The sequence below is a fragment of the Acanthochromis polyacanthus genome, chromosome 7, assembly GCF_021347895.1.
Source record: "Acanthochromis polyacanthus isolate Apoly-LR-REF ecotype Palm Island chromosome 7, KAUST_Apoly_ChrSc, whole genome shotgun sequence".
In the NCBI taxonomy this organism is placed as follows: Eukaryota; Metazoa; Chordata; class Actinopteri; family Pomacentridae; genus Acanthochromis; species Acanthochromis polyacanthus.
The window spans coordinates 40,393,788-40,416,191 of record NC_067119.1 but is presented as its reverse complement, the minus strand read 5'-3'; the positions used below and the strand labels follow the sequence as shown (position 1 = coordinate 40,416,191).

Sequence of the window (22,404 nt, the reverse complement as noted above, 5' to 3'; positions counted from 1 at the left end):
AAGTTTGTCTTCATGGTTTTCTAACATATTATTAACATTGTGAAGTTCAAACCTTACCCCAAAACTAAACCCAGACTAGCAGCTTGTTGCCTTTCCTTAGCGGCTGAAACACTGAACAATAAATACATCAAACCAAAATGAAAAATAATAGGTCAGCTAAGTCTGAAATAACAAGTCAACATTGACTTTTATTTTCTCTGCCATCCATCCACACCTACACACGTGGACAAAATTGTTGGTACCCCTCAGTTAAAGAAGGAAAAACCCACAATTCTCACTGAAATCACTTGAAACTCACAAAAGTAACAATAAATAAAAATGTATTGAAAATTAAATAATCAAAATCAGCCATCACTTTTGAATTGTTGATTAAGACAATTATTTAAAAAAACAAACTAATGAAATAGGGCTGGACAAAAATGATGGTACCCATAACTTAATATTTTGTTGCACAACCTTTTGAGGCAATCACTGCAATTAAACGATTTCTGTATTTGTCAATGAGCGTTCTGCAGCTGTCAACAGGTATTTTGGCCCACTCCTCATGAGCAAACAGCTCCAGTTGTCTCAGGTTTGATGGGTGTCTTCTCCAAATGGCATGTTTCAGCTCCTTCCACATATGTTCAATGGGATTCAGATCTGGGCTCATAGAAGACCACTTTAGAATAGTCCAACGCTTTTCTCTCAGCCATTCTTGGGTGTTTTTGGCTGTGTGTTTTGGATGGTTGTCCTGTTGGAAGACCCATGACCTGCGACTGAGACCAAGCTTTCTGACACTAGGCAGCACATTTCTCTCCAGAATGCCTTGATAGTCTTCAGATTTCATCGTACCTTGCACACTTTCAAGACACCCTGTGCCAGATGCAGCAAAGCAGCCCCAAAACATTACTGAGCCTCCTCCATGTTTCACCGTAGGGACAGTGTTCTTTTCTTCGTATGCTTGGTTTTTGAGTCTATGAACATAGAGTTGATGTGCCTTACCAAAAAGCTCCAGTTTGGTCTCATCTGTCCAAAGGACATTCTCCCAGAAGCTTTGTGGCTTGTCAACATGCATTTTTGCAAATTCCAGTCTGGCTTTTTTATGAGTTTTTTTCAGCAGTGGTGTCCTCCTTGGTCGTCTCCCATGAAGTCCACTTTGGCTCAAACAACGACGAATGGTGCGATCTGACCCTGATGTACCTTGGCCTTGGAGTTCACCTTTAATTTCTTTGGAGGTTGCTCTGGGCTCTTTGGATACAATTTCAACGATCCGTCTCTTCAATTTGTCATCAATTTTCCTCTTGCGGCCACGTCCAGGGAGGTTGGCTACTGTCCCGTGGGTCTTGAACTTCTGAATAATATGAGCCACTGTTGTCACAGGAACTTCAAGCTGTTTAGAGATGGTCTTATAGCCTTTACCTTTAAGATGTTTGTCTATCATTTTTTTTCGGATGTCCTGGGACAATTCTCTCCTTCGCTTTCTGTTGTCCATGTTCAGTGTGGTACACACCTTTTCACCAAACAGCAGGGTGACTACTTGTCTCCCTTTAAATAGGCAGACTGACTGATTATGAGTTTGGAAACACCTGTGATGTCAATTAAATGACACACCTGAGTTAATCATGTCACTCTGGTCAAATAGTTTTCAATCTTTTATAGAGGTACCATCATTTTTGTCCAGGCCTGTTTCATTAGTTTGTTTTTTTAAATAATTATGTTAATCAACAATTCAAAAGTAATGGCTGATTTTGATTATTTAATTTTCAATAAATTTTTATTTATTGTTACTTTTGTGAGTTTCAAGTGATTTCAGTGAGAATTGTGGGTTTTTCCTTCTTTAACTGAGGGGTACCAACAATTTTGTCCACGTGTGTACATCCTCCATGCAGGGAGTTTCTTGCTTTCTATCCGACCCCACCTGACTCCCTAATTTGTTTCTACTGGGAGGGAATGAAGACAAATTTCTCTCATTACCGATAAAAACCACAACTCTTAGGCCTTTCAGTTTAATGGTGCCATTCCAAAGACCAGCACAGTGTTCGGTTCAGGAAGAGTTTGAATTACATTATTAGTCCCATCATTAGTGCTTCAGGTTCCACTTGTGCTTCCCCTGCTATAAAAGGTCAAATGCTGTGTCCCAGTTCTACACGACCTGTCTGCTCAGGTAGACTGGGACTTAAAATCACAGATGACATGTTTTCCAGAGATGTTTAATGAATGTTTCATTTCTTCTGACTGACAGCAGCTCCTCCATTGCCTAAAAAGACAAAAGACCTTCATCATGGCAGACATTGGACCTCGTCACAGCGGGCACAGCACAGGTGGAATTCATGAAAGCTCAATTCCCTGAAGTGTCCCAGTAAACCATTTCAGTGCGTCATAGTGCAGGAGAGCAGGAGCTCCTCTACATGGAATCCAGCCATCATAACACACCTGGGCTTTACCTGCTGCGTTCTACCTGACTCACAGTCTGGTTAGGACTTAACCTCCTAAAACCACTGCTGCAAAAACACGACGGCAGTTTTATTTCTTTTTAATTATATATTTGGGTTTTACAGGGTTACATCAATTACACATAAAGAAATAGGTTGTTTCCATGAATATTTTCATGTAATTTAAAAAGAACTGTCCAAATGTGATGTACTGAGGACTTCATTTTTCAGCGTTTTTGGGCCTGAGATACATCAGATTTGCACATTTCTTTTTAAATTACGTAGAAATATAAGTAGAAACAATCAATCTTTAGGTGTAATCAACTTGTTTTCCTTCAAAGACTTAATTCTTCAGTGTTTTTGGGCCTGAGATTTGTTACAATTGCACATTTCTTGTTAAATTATGTGAAAACATGAGTAGAAACAACTTCTTTATTTATGTATAATCATCGTAACCCTGTAAACCAAATAGAGAAAAAAATAGCAAATATATATACGGAACAAAATAAATAACAAAAAATATACATCTAACTGATGTATTTTTGCAACAGTGGGTTTTACAGGGTTAATACAGAGTCAACCTGGGACACAGCTGAAACGTCAGTGGAATGAGCACCATGTGTTTGTTTGTCAGGCTTCATGCAGAAAATATGAATCAAATGATCAAATCTAATTATACATCCTATATGACAGATTTTGTACTAAAAAGCTTATTATAGTCACTATTCACATTCTGCTCCTAAAGAGGACAAATTCCCTTCATCACTGGACAGAGAGGGTAACACTGCACTTGAACCATAGTGTAAGCAAATACAACTTCTTTTAACTTAGAAGTATGAAACACAACAAACATGAATCAGAAATGATGATGGCAGGAAGTAGCTATGTACACGACTGTTCAAAAGTTTGGGGTCACCCTGATAATTCCATGTTCTCCATGAAAACTCCCACTTTTATCCATGTGCTAACATAACTACAAGGGTTTTCTAATCATCAATGAGCCTTTCAGCACCATTAGCTAACACAATGTAGCATTAGAACACAGGAGTGATGGTTGCTGGAAATGTTCCTCTGTACCCCTATGGAGATATTCCATTAAGAATCAGCTGTTTCCAGCTAGAATAGTCATTTAGCACATTAACTATGTCTACACTGGATTTATCATTCATTTAATGTTATCTTCATTGAAAAAAAGCTTTTCTTTAAAAAAATAAGAACACTTCTAAGTGACTCCAAACTTTTAACAGTGGTGTAACTAGTAGTGCTGGATATAAAATGCTCTGATGAAAACTGTAGGGTACTAGTGTGTGCTGTGCCTCTATGGAGACACCAGTCTTTACAAGTTAGTGATACAGTTAGACATATGCCCTGAACTCCTGAACCATTATTACTACAATAGAACCTGTGACTCCGTACAATTCACTGAATGAATGAAAATACACCACTATAAAATAAAATGCTGTTTCTATAGAATTGTTTGACTTTTATCTGGATGATTGAGACACACTGGGTCTCTTTGCTCTATCAAAGCTATTATGTCACTAACCCTCCACTGATTCCACAGTAAACATAGCAGCTGAAGGTCAAAAGCAACCAACAAAATACAGAAGGAGACGATGCAGGAGGTGATTTTACAGGAACTGTGACTGACACACAGATTTACCAGCTTCATGGAGAGAATCCACATGGGAGCAACACCAGCTTTAAAGTCTGATCATCCTTCTAGAGGCATCAATCAGTGTTTATAACAGCAGAAACTATCTGAAGCAGCAGTCCACCCGTTCACAGCAGCAGATCAGAAGTAGCGGCTACGATGACAACAGCTCGCTGTCTGGACCCAGCTGAAGGAGCTGCATCCACCAACAGTGAAGCCTACAGGAGGCTGGTACCTGGCTGCTCATTGGACCAGAGCAAACACTGCACTGAACAACGTCTGCTGAGCTCCATGGTCGGCAGCAGACCAGGCGGGACATCACAGCCGAGCACTTCCAGGGGCATTCCTCCCCCGGTGTCGAACTCTGACCTGGATTTCTTCATCCTGGGAGAATCACAATAATACAAACAGGAATGTCACTTCGACTTAATTTATTCCACTGATTTGACAGTGATGCTGGGGTTGTACACACAGTCTCCTCTCCCTCGGTGTGTTCGCTGCCGGGGGCGAACGCCTCAAAGTCAGACAGAGCACTTTCCACTGCCTCTTCATCGTAGTCCGTCTGGTACTCATCAGACAGTTCCTCTGGAGGCAAAAACAAACACAACAAACAGCAGAAGCCCTATTTAAAATAAGAACATTTAAGGAGTGGCAAAGCTTCGTAAAGGATCATTTGTTCTTTCAACGTTCACCGATTTTCAAAAAGAAAAACACTCCAGCCTTCAGCCTTGAACTACAGGGTAAAAGCAGTTCACTAAATTCAGATTTCACTCTTAGCTCACCACTGATTAAGGAAGTAGCTACGTACACTACTGTTCAAAAGTTTGGGGTCACCCTGATAATTCCATGTTCTCCATGAAAACTCCCACTTTTATCCATGTGCTAACATAACTACAAGGGTTTTCTAACCATCAATGAGCCTTTCAGCACCATTAGCTAACACAATGTAGCATTAGAACACAGGAGTGATGGTTGCTGGAAATGTTCCTCTGTACCCCTATGGAGATATTCCATTAAAAATCAGCTGTTTACAGCTAGAATAGTCATTTAGCACATTAACAATGTCTACACTGGATTTATCATTCATTTAATGGTATCTTCATTGAAAAAAAGCTTTTCTTTAAAAAAATAAGAATATTTCTAAGTGACTCCAAACTTTTAACAGTGGTGTAAGTATGCTGGATATAAAATGCAGTTCATTAAATTCAGATTTCACTCTTTGCTCACCACTGATTAAGGCGTTCTTCACAGGTTCGATTCTGGACACTATCTCTGCCAGGTCGGTGAAGGAGGCGTTTGGACACGTGACCACCTGAAAGAAACAGCGCATTCCTGAAGCCCAGACATCAGATCAGCTTCTCATGTTTTATTCTAAAACACAATGAAGAACCTCAGCAACAAAGAGCACAGAACAGACAGCTGTTTGTTGTTCTGAAGGCTGCTCATTTTCACTGGCCTTGTCCTTCCCCTGCACTCTCTTTACTAAACATTACCATTTTCACTTCCTTCAACAACCTCTCACTAGCAACCTACCACGCTGCTGAAAATAACACTTTGCAGAGGATTTTAATAGCGCAGTACGGCTCTGATAGGTTTGTTTCAGGCGATGATCCGTTCTAATGACACTCCTGCTCTGTTGTTATTACTGTGAGGAAACACTGAACCAGCATTCTTCAGTCAGCTCTGCCCTCAGTGACTGTGATTGGTTGAAGGAAATATTAACAAGTCAGTGCTTTTTCCTCTCCTACAGCAGAATGACAGCGTGGTGGAGGGAAATCAGTTCTAGCCATTGGTGGATTTGTGTTAATAATGGGACTTTCAGAGCAAGCTGAAGCCTGGGCTTTTGATTTGAAACAAGAATCTTTGTTGTTCACCTCAAAGTCCACCTCACACAGACTGCTGACATCACAAAAAGGACAGAAAATCACAAATATGCCAAGAAAAAAAACCTGTACAGCAAAATTCCAAAAACAAAACACAGCCGAATAATGTATAAGAAAAGTAAACTACTGGTGTTTCTATTGCCGGCTGCACTCACGTGGCCAGTTCTGGTCCTGTGGAACTCCTCCTGATGTCTGTCCTTCAGCATGCTGTCCACCACACCGCTGCGCTGCCACACATCGAACAGCGTCTTCCCGTGCTGGTAGCCCACATCCTACAGCCACAGGGAGGGAGATTCACAGCCAGCAAGTTCACAAAGACACGGGGAAAATGTGCACAAGAAGAAAGGACGCTCACAGCAATCTCATCGAATTTCCCAAAATCCAGCGTGCCGTAGCGGTCGATGGGCGGCCGGATGTACTCGCAGTACTCGCTGTCTCTGACCAGCTCCAGCTGCCGCACACAGCAGACGTACGCAAGCCGGGTCTGGATCTCCGCCATGTTCAGGACCTGGAAGGGAAGAGTACTGAGTCTGACAGGGCTGGGATGGAGCATTAGCTTCACAAAACCAGATGGAGGTTTAAGTACAGTGGGCAGCTGAGCGTACCTTGATTTTCTCCGCCAGTGGATTTAATCGCTTCCACAGCAGCCACCAGCCGTTCAGACAGTCACCATAGTTGGTCAGATCGGTTTCATCCCGGCTTCCTACATCGATGGCAATCACCACCTTGGCCCCCATGGACCGAGCCACGTCGGCTGGACGACAAAATGGAGGAGACACATTGAAATAATGTTTACATAGAAATAAATCACATCAGGTCATTCTACACAGCTAGGTGAAGAGCTTACTGTGTTACTCCATAGGAAGTAACCCAAACGTTTCCCATCAAACAAGCACTTAACGACAGTGTGGAGGAAAACCAATCATCTTTCTTATCTTGAACAATAAAGTCTGACGTGCACATATGAATGAGTGCATTTTCTAGGTTCTCTGAATGTTTTACAAATACATAGTTAAACCTGGGTTGATCCTCTAGTTCAGGGGTGTCAAACATGCGGCCCACGGGCTGGAATGGACCCTCTGGCAGGCTGCTTGTGGCCCACGGGGGGCATGTTTCACACCTCTGGGACTACTTTGTCATGACTCTCGTCCTGCCTGGTCAGGTTTTTGTCTGCTGCCTTATTTTATTATGTGCCAGGCTTTGTTTGGTGCCATGTTCCTGTTGTCTATGCTGTGCTTTGGTCCATCTCTCTCTCTCTCTCTCGCTCTCCTAAGTAGGTCAGAGTGGCTTCAGCTTCAGCTGAGGCCACTCTCCTCATCAAGGGTGCAGCTCTGGCTGAGCAGCTGTCTCAGATTCATCATTACACATCTCTGACAATAAAAAGCCGGTTCAGACACTCATTCGATGCCGGATTGTTATATGACTACCAAGTTAGTGACTCTCCAGCCGACCAAGTCAAGTTTCGCTATTTTTGCCTAGAACTCTGAGGTCAGATTTGAATTCTCTGAACAGTAATCCTCTTCTACCTTTGTCTTCTACTACAGTTCATTCTGCTCAGCACAACGGATTCCTAGATCACCCCTCAGCCATCCACAGCCAGAACCCAGCCGAGATTCACCACCAGGAGGAGATCACAGCCGAGACCAAAGCCCAGAACCACAGCTAAGTGAATTCTACAGCCAAGACCAAACCTAGAACCTCAGCCAAGAGAATTCAACAGCCAAGTCCAAGCCTAGAACCTCAGCCAAAAGAGATCCACAGCTAAAACCAAGAACCCAGAGTCTCCGCCAAGAGAAAACCACAGCCAAGCCCAAGCCAAGAATCACAGCCAAGAGAAGACCACAGCCGGAGACCAACCCCAAACCCCAGCCATAAAGAAATCTTCATCCCATCACCACCACGACCCAAGCCCTGCGCCCCAGACAACCCAACCTCCACAAACCACTCCCTTCCCTCACAATAAAATCCCTAAACTCTCTCCATCTGTAGACCTGAGTTCTTGCACCGGTTTCCAACCACCGATCGTGACAGAACAATCCGGCCAACATGGAAGCGGAGAACTCAGGTCCAGAGGAACCAACCCCCGCCCAGGTCTTTCAGGCAGTGTCCGTCCATGGTCACCTTTTAGGGCAACACAGTAGAACCCTGAGGAATCTAGTGGAAGCGGGGAACCAGGTATCAGCTCAACTCCAGTCCCTGTCAGACCAGATGACTCAGGTGACCACAGCTCCCACGGTGTTGGAACAACATGGCCAAGCGCTTCAGGAACTTGGAGCAACGAGTCGACTTCTGAACGATCAGTTTGGAAACATGACGGCACAGTTGCTCCAGATTACCTCCGCTCTTGCACAGCTCTCCAATCCGCAGCCTCCTCCAGTCCCTCCGTCGAACCCACCTTCGCCCAGCAATGAAGATGCCGCCTTAGCCCTGAATTGGTTCCCGGAACCCAAGATACCCGACCCAGCTCGCTACGCAGGAGACCAGGGAGCCTGCGGAGATTTCCTGATGCAGGTATCATTAGTTTTTAGCGCACAGCCTCAGAGGTTCCGCACTGACGAACAGAAGATCTCTTACACCTTGAGCCTATTGACCGGTTCGGCGCTTCGGTGGGGATCGGCTGTTTGGCAGAACAAGAGACCCGCCTGCGCTTCATACTCTGCATTCACCAAAGAGATGAAACGCGCATTTGACCATCCAGTTCGTGGAGCGGATGCCATGAAGAGGCTGGGCAACTTATTACAGGGAGGACAAAGTGTGGCCACCTATGCCGTGGAGTTCAGGACTTTAGCGGCGGAGGTGGACTGGAATGACTCTGCTCTCCGGTACCAGTTTCTTCGCGGGCTTAACGAGGAATTAAAAGACGAATTGGCCCGCCGCGAAGAAGCGGCGGATCTGAACATACTCATAGACCAAGCTATCATCCTGGACAATAGGCTGCGAGAACGGAGGAGAGAAAAAAGACTTACCCACCTCCAGGCGTCTCGTCCTTCCCTCGCTGTTCAACCTTGTCTCAGTCCACGACCTAGGGATTCCAGCCCGGCGGTATCCTCTCCTCCACAACCACGAGCGAGCTCTTCGACCAAGTCCTTTCCGGTAGGTGGAGAGGAGCCCATGCAGCTCGGACGAGCCCACCTCTCTCCCGAAGAACGAGCTGAGCGCCTGAAGCGGGGAGCATGCTTTTACTGCGGCGAGAGGGGTCACCTAGTGGCCGCATGCCCATCCCGGCCGGGAAAAGACCCGGCTCACCTCGGTCTGGGGAGATCCGGGTGAGCCAGACGTCCGTCTCCCCCCCTCTGACACACCTCCAGGTTTCATCCTCCCTTCAATGGAAGGGGCATCAGATTCCAGTGGAAGCACTTATTGACTCTGGAGCTGAGGGAAACTTTATTGATGTATCCATAGTCAGACGATTGTCTTTACCTACTGTACCAATTAAAACCCCCCTATGTGCATTAGCATTCAACGGACGTCGTTTAGCCCAGGTCAGTGACCAAACCATTTCGGTTACCCTCAGGACCTCAGGTAACCATGTGGAAACGCTCTCGTTTTTTGTGATATCTGGTTTGAATTCACCAGTGGTCCTAGGGTATCCTTGGTTAAGTATGCATAACCCCCAGATAGACTGGAGATTAGGGAAGATTTTATCTTGGAGTACAGACTGTTATGCAACATGCCTGGTGTCAGCTCAGACCCCCGGCGGTCCAGAACCAAGAACTCTGGCTTTTAACCCCGATCTAACCTCCGTACCTTCAGAGTATCATGATCTAGCGAACGTTTTTAATAAAGACCGGGCCATGTCTCTACCTCCTCACAGGCCTTACGACTGTGCGATAGATCTGGTGGAGGGCGCTCCTCTACCAAGTGGCAGGTTATATAACCTTTCAAAGCCGGAGAAATCGGCAATGGAGACTTATATCAGGGAGTCGCTGGCAGCCGGGTTGATTCGCCCGTCCACTTCTCCAGTCGGGGCGGGTACCTTTTTTGTAGGGAAGAAAGATGGCGGACTCCGGCCGTGCGTCGATTACAAGAAACTGAACGACATCACGGTTCGCAACAAATATTCGTTGCCGCTAATTGACTCCGCTTTCACTCCCTTACACGGCGCCACCATCTTCTCTAAATTAGACCTGAGAAACGCTTATCACCTGGTACGGATACGGGAGGGGGACGAGTGGAAGACAGCATTTAACACTCCGTTTGGCCATTTTGAATATTGTGTCATGCCTTTTGGATTGACGAATGCTCCGGCTGTCTTCCAACACCTTGTGAACGACGTTTTGAGGGACTTCTTGAACCGGTGCGTATTTGTTTACCTCGATGACATCCTGATCTTCTCCCGCGGCCTGGGGGAGCACCGGCGGCACGTGAGGGCGGTCCTCGAGCGATTGCTCGGGAACCGGCTTTTCGTTAAGGCTGAGAAGTGTGTGTTTCACGTGTCGTCGGTGGCCTTCCTGGGTTACATCATTGCCGCGGGGGAGGTCAGGATGGATCCAGCCAAGGTTGCGGCGGTGGTTGATTGGCCGGAGCCCAGGGATCGCAAACAGCTTCAGCGGTTCCTGGGCTTCGCCAACTTCTACCGCCGCTTCATCCAAAACTACAGTCAAATCGCGTCCCCTCTCACCGCGCTCACGTCCAATACCCGTCCGTTCGTTTGGTCCCCTGCTGCTAATCATGCATTTGTTACATTGAAGTCTAAATTTGTCTCCTCTCCTGTTCTTGTCCAGCCAGATCCCACTCAACAGTTCATAGTGGAGGTCGACGCCTCAGACACCGGAGTAGGAGCGGTGCTGTCCCAGCGTGCAGGTGGAGATGGGAAGCTACACCCCTGTGCGTTCTTCTCTCGAAAGCTCTCCCCAGCGGAGAGAAACTATGACGTTGGTAACCGGGAGCTGTTGGCCGTTAAAATGGCACTGGAGGAGTGGCGGCACTGGCTGGAGGGAGCAGAGGTGCCGTTTATGGTATGGACAGACCACAAAAACCTCCAGTATCTGCGGTCCGCCAAGAGACTAAACCCGAGGCAGGCCAGGTGGACTCTGTTTTTTGACCGGTTCCAGTTCACCCTAGCCTACCGTCCAGGTTCCAGCAATGGAAAACCCGATGCCTTGTCCCGTATCTCCTCCAAGGAGGTTTCTCCAAAGGAGCCAGAACCCATTCTGTCTCCTTGTCACCTGGCTTGCCTCACGTGGAATATTGAGTCTGTGGTCAAGAGAGCTCAGCAAGACCAAGTGTTTCCCGAAGCCGGTCCTCCAGGAACCTTGTTTGTCCCTGAAGCAGCTCGGTCGGAGGTTCTGCAGTGGGGCCACTCCAGCCAGTTTGCCTGCCACCCAGGGGAGTTTAGGACTCTGTCGAACCTGAAGCGGCGGTTCTGGTGGCCTTCTATGGCGAGAGACTGTCATCACTTCGTGGCAGCTTGCTCCGTCTGTGCCCAAAATAAGACTTCCACCGCGTCTGCTCCTGGTCACCTTCATCCTTTGATCATTCCACGGCGGCCCTGGTCGCATATCGCTTTGGACTTCGTCACTGGATTACCTCCATCCCACGGTCAGTCTGTCATATTGTCTATTATTGATCGATTCTCAAAGTTTGCTCATTTGGTTCCTCTGCCGAAACTTCCCTCGGCCAGAGAAACCGCTGATTTGTTGGTTCACCATGTCTTCCGTGCCCATGGCCTCCCGCGAGACATAGTGTCGGACCGAGGGCCACAGTTTACATCGGCGGTCTGGAGGTCTTTTTGTTCTGCCCTCGGGGCCACGGTCAGTTTATCTTCTGGTTTTCACCCCCAGAGTAATGGCCAGACGGAGCGGCTGAACCAGTCTATGGAAGCTGCCCTTAGATGTGTGTCATCAAAGGATCCGGGCTCTTGGAGCAAACAACTCCCCTGGGTGGAGTACGCCCATAACACCCTCCCCAGTGCCGCTACAGGTCTCTCCCCGTTCCAGTGCGTCTATGGTTACCAACCTCCCGTGTTCCCGGATCAGGAGAAGGCTATTGAGGTCCCCTCCGTCAGGTCCCATCTCCGCCGGTGTGCACGCACCTGGAGACGGGCACGTGCCGCCCTGCTCCGTTCGTCCCGACGCACCCAGGATCGGGCTAATCGTCATCGGTCTGAGGCGCCGATCTACGCCCCTGGTCAGAAGGTCTGGTTGAAGACCCAACATCTTCCCCTTCGTGCCTGTCCCAAGAAGTTGTCTCCTCGGTTCATTGGTCCCTTTACTGTCTCCAAGATCATAAATCCTGTCGCCGTCCGTCTTACCTTACCTCCGTCTATGAAAATCCACCCCACATTCCATGTGTCCCAGCTCAAACCGGTTCAAGAAGCCTCGCTGGCTCCTCCCGTGCCGGCCCCCCCGCCTCCTCGCATGCTGGATGGCGATCCCGTGTACACTGTGTCTCGGTTGCTGGATGTCCGCCGTCGGGGCCGGGGTCTGCAATATCTAGTTGACTGGGAGGGTTATGGCCCGGAGGAACGGATGTGGGTTCCCAAGTCCCGCATCCTGGACCCCTCCCTCATTCGGGATTTCCATCGCGCCCGCCCTGGCAGGCCCGGTGGGGCGCCAAGGGGCGCCCGTTGAGGGGGGGTACTGTCATGACTCTCGTCCTGCCTGGTCAGGTTTTTGTCTGCTGCCTTATTTTATTATGTGCCAGGCTTTGTTTGGTGCCATGTTCCTGTTGTCTATGCTGTGCTTTGGTCCATCTCTCTCTCTCTCTCTCTCTCGCTCTCCTAAGTAGGTCAGAGTGGCTTCAGCTTCAGCTGAGGCCACTCTCCTCATCAAGGGTGCAGCTCTGGCTGAGCAGCTGTCTCAGATTCATCATTACACATCTCTGACAATAAAAAGCCGGTTCAGACACTCATTCGATGCCGGATTGTTATATGACTACCAAGTTAGTGACTCTCCAGCCGACCAAGTCAAGTTTCGCTATTTTTGCCTAGAACTCTGAGGTCAGATTTGAATTCTCTGAACAGTAATCCTCTTCTACCTTTGTCTTCTACTACAGTTCATTCTGCTCAGCACAACGGATTCCTAGATCACCCCTCAGCCATCCACAGCCAGAACCCAGCCGAGATTCACCACCAGGAGGAGATCACAGCCGAGACCAAAGCCCAGAACCACAGCTAAGTGAATTCTACAGCCAAGACCAAACCTAGAACCTCAGCCAAGAGAATTCAACAGCCAAGTCCAAGCCTAGAACCTCAGCCAAAAGAGATCCACAGCTAAAACCAAGAACCCAGAGTCTCCGCCAAGAGAAAACCACAGCCAAGCCCAAGCCAAGAATCACAGCCAAGAGAAGACCACAGCCGGAGACCAACCCCAAACCCCAGCCATAAAGAAATCTTCATCCCATCACCACCACGACCCAAGCCCTGCGCCCCAGACAACCCAACCTCCACAAACCACTCCCTTCCCTCACAATAAAATCCCTAAACTCTCTCCATCTGTAGACCTGAGTTCTTGCACCGGTTTCCAACCACCGATCGTGACATACTTTGTCCGAGAGAAGACATTAACTGCAGATTGTAAATTAGTAAAACTATGAATTTAAAATCATTTATAGACCATGACAAGTTGTTTTGATAGTAAAGTAAAATACTAGACTGTTCATTGTTCTTTTGTTGTTTTGTGTCTTATTTTTGTAATATTTTGTCTTTTTTGTCTTTTTGTGTTTTGATGTTTATTTTTCTATTTGTCTGTTTTTAGCGATTATTTCTCGCTTTTGTCGTTTTGTGTTTCTTTTATGTCTCACGTGTTTTTGTGTCTTGTTTTTGTCATTTTGAGTTTTTCTTTATTCGTTCTTTTGTGTGTCATTTGTGTCATTTATGTTTTTTTTTTCCAAATTTCTGTCTCTTTTTTATTTTCTTTCATGTTGTTTGTCTCATTTTTGTCATTTTGCGTCTCATTTTTGAAATATTTTGTCTTGTTTTTGTTGTTTTATGTCTTTTTTTGTTGTTTTGATCATAAAGTAAATCCTCCATGGTTCAGTTCCAGATGACTACATGTTGTGTTCCTTTGTAGACACTGTGATCTGGAGGTTGTAATGTGGAAATGATAAAGTGAGGATGAATGTTGATGGAATGTAATTTATTTTTCTTAAGAAATTCCAGATTGTTCGTACTGTTTTGTAAAAAGACAATTCCTTAAATGTGAACATTTTTAGAATGTACTTTTTTGGGTAAAAACAAAAGAAAAATTTGGAGTTGTGGTTATTTATAGGTTATTATGTTTTGATATTACTGGTCCGGAACACTTGACGTCAAATTGGGCTGAATGTGGAACCTGAACTAGAATGAGTCTGACTCCCTGCTCTAGATAACCTCATTTTGCAGCTGAAAACTTAAAAGCTGCATCCATGTCTGTTGGGATTCACATATATAATGATAATATCTGTAGTGAACACAGAGTTATAGCAGTGACAGTGACACTGTTTCAGTAAAGCAGAAATGTTTTACTCACACTTTCAGTCCAGCAGTACAGAAGAGCTGTCTCATTATCTGACCAAATGAGGAATACGGCCACAAGAAAAAGGCTTTTGCAGAACATTATGATGTCCCAGTAAAGGCGACTTCTGACATTGTTGGATATTAAACGTCATCATTTCAGCATTTTATCTGACTGTAGAATTGTGTGAAATGTTGTCACACTTGTCCCTGGACATAAACTGTTTGAGCCCATCCCTTCTGGAGGAGACTATGGTCCACGAGGACCAGAACCTCGAGACAAAGGAACAGGTTTTTTTTTGTTTTTGTTTTGCTGCAGCAGTCGGCCTCTTCAAAGCGACACTGTGCTGTCACAATTAGATCACTGTTCTGAAATTTGGTCATGTGCCGCTGCATCAGATTTAAACGTTTTACAAATAATTCAAAACAGAGCAGCTAGATGTGCTCTCAGATGTCCTTTTAGAACGAATGTAAACTGGATGCATAATGTGTTGTCTTGGCTAAAGATAAATGAGAGATTTAAAGCATCGCTGCTAAATTTGACAAGAAATATTATTGAATCCAAATGACCAAATATACTCTATCAGAGATTAGATTTCAGTTCCGATGTTCATTGTTATGAAACAAGACATGCCACAGAGGGCAAATTTAAATTACCTTCAGTAAAAGGAAATATGGGAACAAGTAGTGTAATGTACAGGGCTATGATAAATTGGAACTCTTTGCCAAGTGACGTCACTCATGCAAACAGTATACGGCAGTTTAAATTTCTTTTAAAAAGGCATCTTTTGTTATATTAATTTTTTGGTCCAAAGGTATTTGTTTGTGTTTGTCTTTTTTAAGATATTTAAGTAGGTGTGTGTGGGTGTGAATGTGTGTGAATGGTTGGGGGGTGGGGGGTCACTTTTATTTTGGTATTATGTGGTGAAAAACAGGTGTAAAATGTTTTCTTTGTAATGCTGTTGGACTGACTCCAGGAAGAGTAGCTGCACATGTTGCAGCTAATAGAGTTCAGAATAAATACAAATACAAATACTGCCCCTCTCCCCCACCAGAGACCATGACTCTATGTGCTCTGTGTGTTACAGTAACACACAGTTTGTAAATAGGAATATTTTCCTTTTGCACACTGTAGGTTCCTGTTCACACTTTTATTTGACGTACAACATTGTGTCTTACTATCTTGTACACTTACAGCTGACTTTTAATCAACATGCTACTGTTGAACTGTTATTTTTGCACAAGATCAAGATTCCTCGTCTGTGTAAACCTACTTGGCAATAAGTCGCTCTGATTCTGACGGGAAGAAATTCCCTCCATGTGTTTCTGAAATATGAATGGGACGGATAAACATGTAGAAAACATTATGGCTCCAGCACTAGCCGTCGCAGGTGCAGAGGCAGAAAGATTCTTAAGGCAGACGTGTTTAGTCAACAGATTAAAATATGTCTTCTGTTTTTATGTAGGAGCAAAAATTTGGGCTGCGAGGATTTCTTTTTTTCTGTTGCACTACGATGAGCAACTACTCAGAAGCTGTGCAGTGGCATCATAACAACGCTCTAAATACATTTGTGATAAAATGGCTACCATCCAATCAGTATTCGTTGTTTTAATTAAATACCATATACGTCTCCTGAACGTCTCAGACTGTAAAGATGCAATCATTTAAAAAAAACCAAAAAGACTTGTGACTAAGCAGTCTGCCCCCCTGTCAGCGTCTCTCACCAGGAAGGTTGTTGATGTAACCTCCATCCATGAGCAAATGTCCATCTTTGGGGTCACAGAGAGGAGGCAGGTAACCAGACAGGGACATACTGGCCCGGACATACCGCCACAGCGAACCTGAGAGGAAGGACACGTGGACAAACACAAAGAAAAGACAGAAAGGAGAAAACAGTACAGTATTATGTAATGCTTAGTTAAATAACTAATAATGCATCCCAGCTTCAAACAAATATTTACATTTTCTTATTTTTTAAGAACTAAAAAGTAGGTGAATGTCCATAAGAGGAGAAAAAGTGACAGTTTTCCCCACCGTCAGTGTGAACTCTCATCGAGGACGCTGTGATGTCTGTGGTAACGTTGAAGTACGGTAACCACAGGTCCTAACAGAGAGAATAGAAATAAAACAGTGTGGAAGGACACATTCTCACAAGCTTTGTCACAAACGCACCACGTCTATTAGATCTCAGCTAACAAGTTCCTCTGGAGTATTTCATGAGCAGCGTGTCTTAAAAGTGGCACGTCAGCTGTGGCAACTGAAATAAATGATCCTGCATGTTGTTAGATTAAAAACAGATTTATGAACAGAAGAAGCCATAGATTGAAAGGTAGCCACACTTTGCAGACAAAATCTGAATTATTACAGGGTGGGGAAGTAAAAATGTCCTGTTAGGTAAAAACAACTATAAATGGGTATGACTTTTTTATTCTTTGGAATTTTGAACTGATTTCTTGTAGAAAACAAATTTAAAGCTTTCAGAACATGTTTATTCAATCTGTCCTCCATCAGCCATGATGAAGGCCTCGATACAGCCTCTGAAAGAGGCACAGGTCCTCCTGATATCCTCCTTGGGGTAGACCTCACATTCCCTGGAGAATGCAGCCTTAAGTAAATCCATATTGGAATGAGGGGTGGCATTAGTCCTCAACTCAATGGCGCCCAACCAGAAAAAATCCAGGGGGTTTAGATCAGGTGAGCTCGGGGGCCAAATGCCTTTGGGCCAGAAGTTTGCCATATTCTACTCACAGAACTTTTGGACCTTAATTGATGTGTGAGCAGGAGCCTCATCTTGGTGCCACACATAGTTGTTGTCAGGGTAGGTGGTCTTCAGCCAGGGCAAAACGGTGTACCTCAGAACTATGTACACATCAGCCCCAATTTTCTGATCTGGCTTGAAGAAGTACGGGGGCATCTTATTGCCATCTGAGCCCAAGACTCCCAGGACCATCTGGAGATCTCTTGGTGCCCAAACTGGATTGTCTGGCATGCTGGATGCGGTGAATGGTCCTCTCACTGATGTCAACAATCTTGGCAATGTCCATCTGAGGGATTTGGGCATCCAGGAGATCATAAACCCTGCTGCGCTCTGCTTGTTGCTTGCTAACTTCACAATGCACCAAGGTCTGACAAATACTAAAAGGATTGGTTAAAGGTAAGGAACTTTGACTTTAATTATTGTTTTGATGACCCTCACCGTTTGGGCAGGACATTCACATTTGTCAATAGGACATTTTTGCTTCCCCACCCTGTATAATTAATAATAAATCTAGTAAAGGTGTTGCGTCATTGAGAACAATTCCAGTATTCTTTTGACTTTGATCAGGTTAGAAATCCTTTCTTTAACTCTCTGAACCCCAAAACCCGCTGGTTGGTCTGAGGGACAAAAGAAGAAACAAATCTTCCATCTCATTCTGTAAGAAAACAAAACATTCTGTGATCCTTCACAGAACTACGCAGCCGGTTTTAGCTGTGATGAACAGTCATATAACAGACAGTAAAATCAGGTAGGTTGGTTAAAATATAAATGTAAGTAGTAAAACATGTGGAGTCACTCTTTTCACAGAAGACATTCATGAGTTCTCCTGTTTGAACAGAGGTGCAGGACTTTGTACTGCAATAAAACAGAGTGAGTGAAACCTTCCCCAAAAACACCCAGGAACGGCCTGCTGTTCAGATTTAGAGTCCCTTAACTTACCTCTATCTGTTTGTTCTTGAACACAGAGCTAATGCTGGAGTTAAAGGAAGCTCCAGAAAACATGGAGGTAACTGGGTAGGTCAGATCCAAGATCTTCTTAAAGTACGAGGTCATATCCTGTGAAAGTGAAGAAACACACGATGATAGATCAGAAACAAACTCTGATTTTTCCCCAAAACTCATCTTTTGAAAATTATGAGATTAAAACTAGGCTAAAGAACAAAGAACATCTGAGAAGTAAACATGAGAGCAGATGTCTGAAAAGCAGGACAGTACACGAGTTCTTGTCTCTACACACCATGGCCCACTCGTGGGCTCTGGCCCTCATCCGGCTGTTGCTCTTCTCCTCGGCGTACAGGGCGCCCATGAAGGAGCCGATGGAGGTGCCTCCCACCATGTCGACAGGGATCCCTGCCTCGTTCAGCGCCCGCAGGATGCCGACCTGAGAGCAGCCTCTGAAGACAGATTCATTTACATGTTATCCTGTAAAATACTGTCAGAATGTCAGTTTTAACAGGTTTACTCTCATATTTATGATCTAACCTTGTCTGTAGTGACATAATTGAATGTTGCTTTTTTGTGATTAGCTTCAGATACAGAAGTGTGTTACTGTCTCAGCTTCTCTTTTTACAAAAAAAGGAGTGTTTTCACCATGTCGTAACGTATCCCCATGACTCTGCCATTGATTTGTTTTCATGATAAACTAACAACACATCACTTTATCTGTTGTTTCACAAAACCACGTTGCTTTTTGACATTAAATGCTCAGATGTTGCCATAAATGAATTGTTAAAATAAGTCGAATGTCCATCACTGCCAAAGAGATGATGGACAACCATTTAACCTTACAATCTAAGCATGTGAGTGTTTCCTTCATGCGCTGTGGCTGTGGGCTGCTTTCATTTTGTTTGTTGTTATGTGTAGTCACTGGTTTCAGTGTAAGCTGCTGGACCACAGACATGAACATTCTGAAATGTGTTTTTATCACAGCAGCAACAAAACACTGCTGTAACAATGTGGCAAAAAACTTCAGACAGAGACGCTAATTTATGAGGTAGTTTCAGCTAACGCTCATGTAAACTCAAACAACTACGAGCAGGAGTAAAAGTCTGGGTGCAGTTAAAGTTACAGGAAAAAAAATACATGCAAAAGCATAATGTGCCTGCTACAGTCATGTGTCCACCAGGTGTCAGGTCATAAATGATGGGAACACTTTCCCTACCTTGCCACAGCTCCAGGATAAGTCAAAACAGTGAGGGAAAGAAACACATTTATTAGAAACAAATAATGATTACTTGTAATCCACAAAAAAACTAAAACTATGGTCCTGATGATGCTAATACAGATGCAGCTTTACTGTTACTCGTTTCAAATGCTCTGTATGCCACATTCAGAACCAGTGGAGGTCACCAGAGCACCACCATCTCAGACTGAAACAAACGTACATGCTGTCACACCTCCCCTCTCCCTTCATGTTTATCTACAACCACAAAGGTTGTGCACACAGAGTCAACCAAAAATAGCCCAACCATAACCATAAGAGGTGATCTGCCACTCCTCCACCCACACAGACACAGCAGAACGGATCAGAGGAGTGAAGAAGAAGTGGAAGAGAGAGAGAGCCTCACACTGAGATGAAATGAAACAAGTGCAGATAATCTCAGTAAAAAATAAATACATAAAAAGATTTCTGATTTTAGGTGCTTTGGATTTCCGGGCACCTGCTGAATGCTCCAAACTACTTTCCTTTTCAGTGCAGCGGGAGACGTCACTCTCACTCCGCTAATAAATAAAGAGAGGGGCGACTGTCTCAAAGGGAGGGACTCATATGCACAAACACACACAGCATGCTAGAGACAAACTATTATTCAGTTTGATTTTGGCTGGAGACAGTTCTGTCATCAAACTGTCTGCGGCTTTGGGGTAAACATTATGCAGCACGTCTGACCCAGAGTTTAAACTGTGGACTCCATGCTTTCACAGATCCATGTTACTACTCTGTATGAGTCAAATGTCTCATGTACTAACGCTTCTTCACATCATTTAAATCTATGACGCAGAGAATACTACAGTGAAGCTACCTAGCAAACCAAACGGAATATGTGTCAGAAAAATAGCAAGTAGACCACAAACTGTTCACCCTAGCAGACAAAACATAGAACAGAGAAGCCTGGACTGCAGCACACACACACACAGTGTGTCTTCACTCTGCTAAAAACACTATTACTATCTTCACATTGCAATAATAGTAATGCTATATTTGTGTTAAAATCTGGTATAATTCACCTGTAATGCGTTCCATCAGAATACTTAATGCTGGAGGATCTATTGAGATCCTAAATACTAGTAGGAGCAGAAGTAAAGGTCCCCTACATTATCAAAAGAACAAAGACAGTAGATAAATTGACTAAAATATCAAGAGAAAAGGCACCTGTTTTGTATAAAGTCAATCCCATCATGATCATCTGTGTATGAGCTGCAAGTTTACTCTTGTAGTTGATTTAATGTAAACGCTCCCAACGTTGGGATCAGACCCAACCTAAGTGTCACAATGGAAATGGAACATTTTGATATCATAAATTTGTTTTCATTGTTTGTTTTTATTAATTCAATAATCTGAGCTTCACTTCTTTAAAGATGAGTGGGACATTCTTTCTGTGAGGCAGAATTTCTAAGCTTTGTTTCTATGACTTTTTGGGAAAAAATAAATCACAGTAAGTGGTGAAAATGCATCCTAACTGGGTGCTTTAAGAATAGATTACATAACTTTACTCAAAGCTTACACACAAAAAAACACATTATACTGTATGTGGAAGTATCGAGATCTCAGACTGTGACTGCAGGTGTTGTGATCTCACTCCAGCTCCTGCCCTTCTTCCTCCTTTTTTTCCTTTTTCCCATCATCGCTCCCCATTCCTCTGGCTCCCTCTGTCTGTTGTCTTCCCCTGCTGTTTCTCTCAGGTGTCAGCTGCAGTCAATCAGCCCAACTCCACTCACCTGCTCCCCTCCTCACCTATATAAGCTCTGCTCTTTCCCCTCAGTCTCTGCCGGATCATTGCCTTCATCACATGTTGCCACAGCCTCTGTCCCCTGCAAGCTTTTCTACCTCTGGACTGCTTCTGTTTTTGGACTTTTCTGCTTTTTCCCCTTTGTGGATTACCCCCCTTGGACTCTGTTGTTTGGATTAACCTCAGCCTGTTTTGCTCCTTTGATTATTAGTTTCCTCTGGTGTGTGAGTACCTCCCCTTAGTTTTGTTATATTAAGCATTTTGTTCCATAGCATTAGTTTAATTTGGTTTTTGCCCTGCCTCCCCAGTTCTGGTCACGGTTATTATGTTTTTGGAGTTTTGCTTAATAACCCTTTTTCAATATCACCATTCAGCCTGTCTGTTTGTGTCTGTGCTTGGGTTCTCCACCCCCATCATATGTGCAGCTGTAGTTTGTGTGGAGCTGTAGTTTGTGTGGAGCTGTAGTTTGTGTGGAGCTGTAGTTTGTGCATGCAGCTTGCTGAGATGCTGAATATGTTGGTGTGTCCAGCAGGACTACCTGGCACCTCCTCCACCCAGCACCAAGGCGATGCTGTTTCCTGTCAGGATTCTGGCCAGGCGGGAGAAGTCGGAATGACGATCTGGACACTTTTCAAAAACACGCTGGTACAACTCTCTCTGAAAACACACAAACACAGAGTTAAATAAACAAAGTGTCTGCTGAGCAGGTCAGAAGTGCCCATAAGAGTCTGTTTTTGTACCAGTTTAGGTAGACTCCTTCTAGAGAACACTCTGCGGGGACACGACAAATGATGGTGTCTGGAGATCCAGCTCCGCATGTTCAGCCACTCAGCCGTCCCTTTGGGCGGCGGGCCGTCCTCCCTGTGCAGCAGCACCAGCTGCTTCTGAGCCCGGACAGCGCCACCCTCCAACATTCGCTCCAACTACAAAAGGACAGGAGGAGAGAGCTTTCACTCAGCTTTTCATGCTGATCCACTGCAGAGGGTTGGTTTCACCTCAAAAGCTGATCTGTATTCAATGTTACAGTCACAGCTGCAGTTTCTACAGGTTAAGCTCCTGAAGGGGTGGACTACTTACAGTCTGCAACACTTTGGATTGATCAGATATGTAAATGTTGATGAGCTGTATGTATCTGTCCCCAGCAATGTTCCACCTCTTTACCTAACAGAGCAGGGACTCGCACATTCTGTTGAAAGCTAAAAGCATCTCTAATGCTTCACATAAAAGTCATCTGTCATCAGTCTGGAAGTGCTAACATTGTTTGATAAATGTAAAAAAAAAACAAAGTTAACGCGATACATTCTCCATGAAACCTA

The 22,404-nt window shown here is 44.7% G+C and overlaps 1 protein-coding gene across 2 annotated transcripts in view; it reads right to left on the bottom strand.

Annotated features, from left to right (window-relative positions):
- Nucleotides 1-1,969: 1,969 nt before the first annotated feature.
- pnpla7b (patatin-like phospholipase domain containing 7b) overlaps nucleotides 1,970-22,404 on the bottom strand; it is a 41,362-nt gene continuing 20,927 nt past the window's right edge. For both annotated transcript variants that reach the window (XM_022213315.2, XM_022213316.2), the window contains exons 24-35: nucleotides 21,829-22,011; nucleotides 21,627-21,745; nucleotides 18,379-18,535; nucleotides 18,081-18,197; nucleotides 16,418-16,487; nucleotides 16,108-16,224; nucleotides 6,554-6,702; nucleotides 6,304-6,456; nucleotides 6,104-6,220; nucleotides 5,293-5,377; nucleotides 4,538-4,650; nucleotides 1,970-4,449 (exon numbers count right to left, since the gene is read on the bottom strand). In XM_022213315.2, coding sequence (XP_022069007.1) covers nucleotides 4,384-4,449; nucleotides 4,538-4,650; nucleotides 5,293-5,377; nucleotides 6,104-6,220; nucleotides 6,304-6,456; nucleotides 6,554-6,702; nucleotides 16,108-16,224; nucleotides 16,418-16,487; nucleotides 18,081-18,197; nucleotides 18,379-18,535; nucleotides 21,627-21,745; nucleotides 21,829-22,011 — 1,446 coding nt within the window. In that variant the 3' untranslated portion in view covers nucleotides 1,970-4,383. The remainder of the gene's footprint in view (nucleotides 4,450-4,537; nucleotides 4,651-5,292; nucleotides 5,378-6,103; nucleotides 6,221-6,303; nucleotides 6,457-6,553; nucleotides 6,703-16,107; nucleotides 16,225-16,417; nucleotides 16,488-18,080; nucleotides 18,198-18,378; nucleotides 18,536-21,626; nucleotides 21,746-21,828; nucleotides 22,012-22,404) is intronic.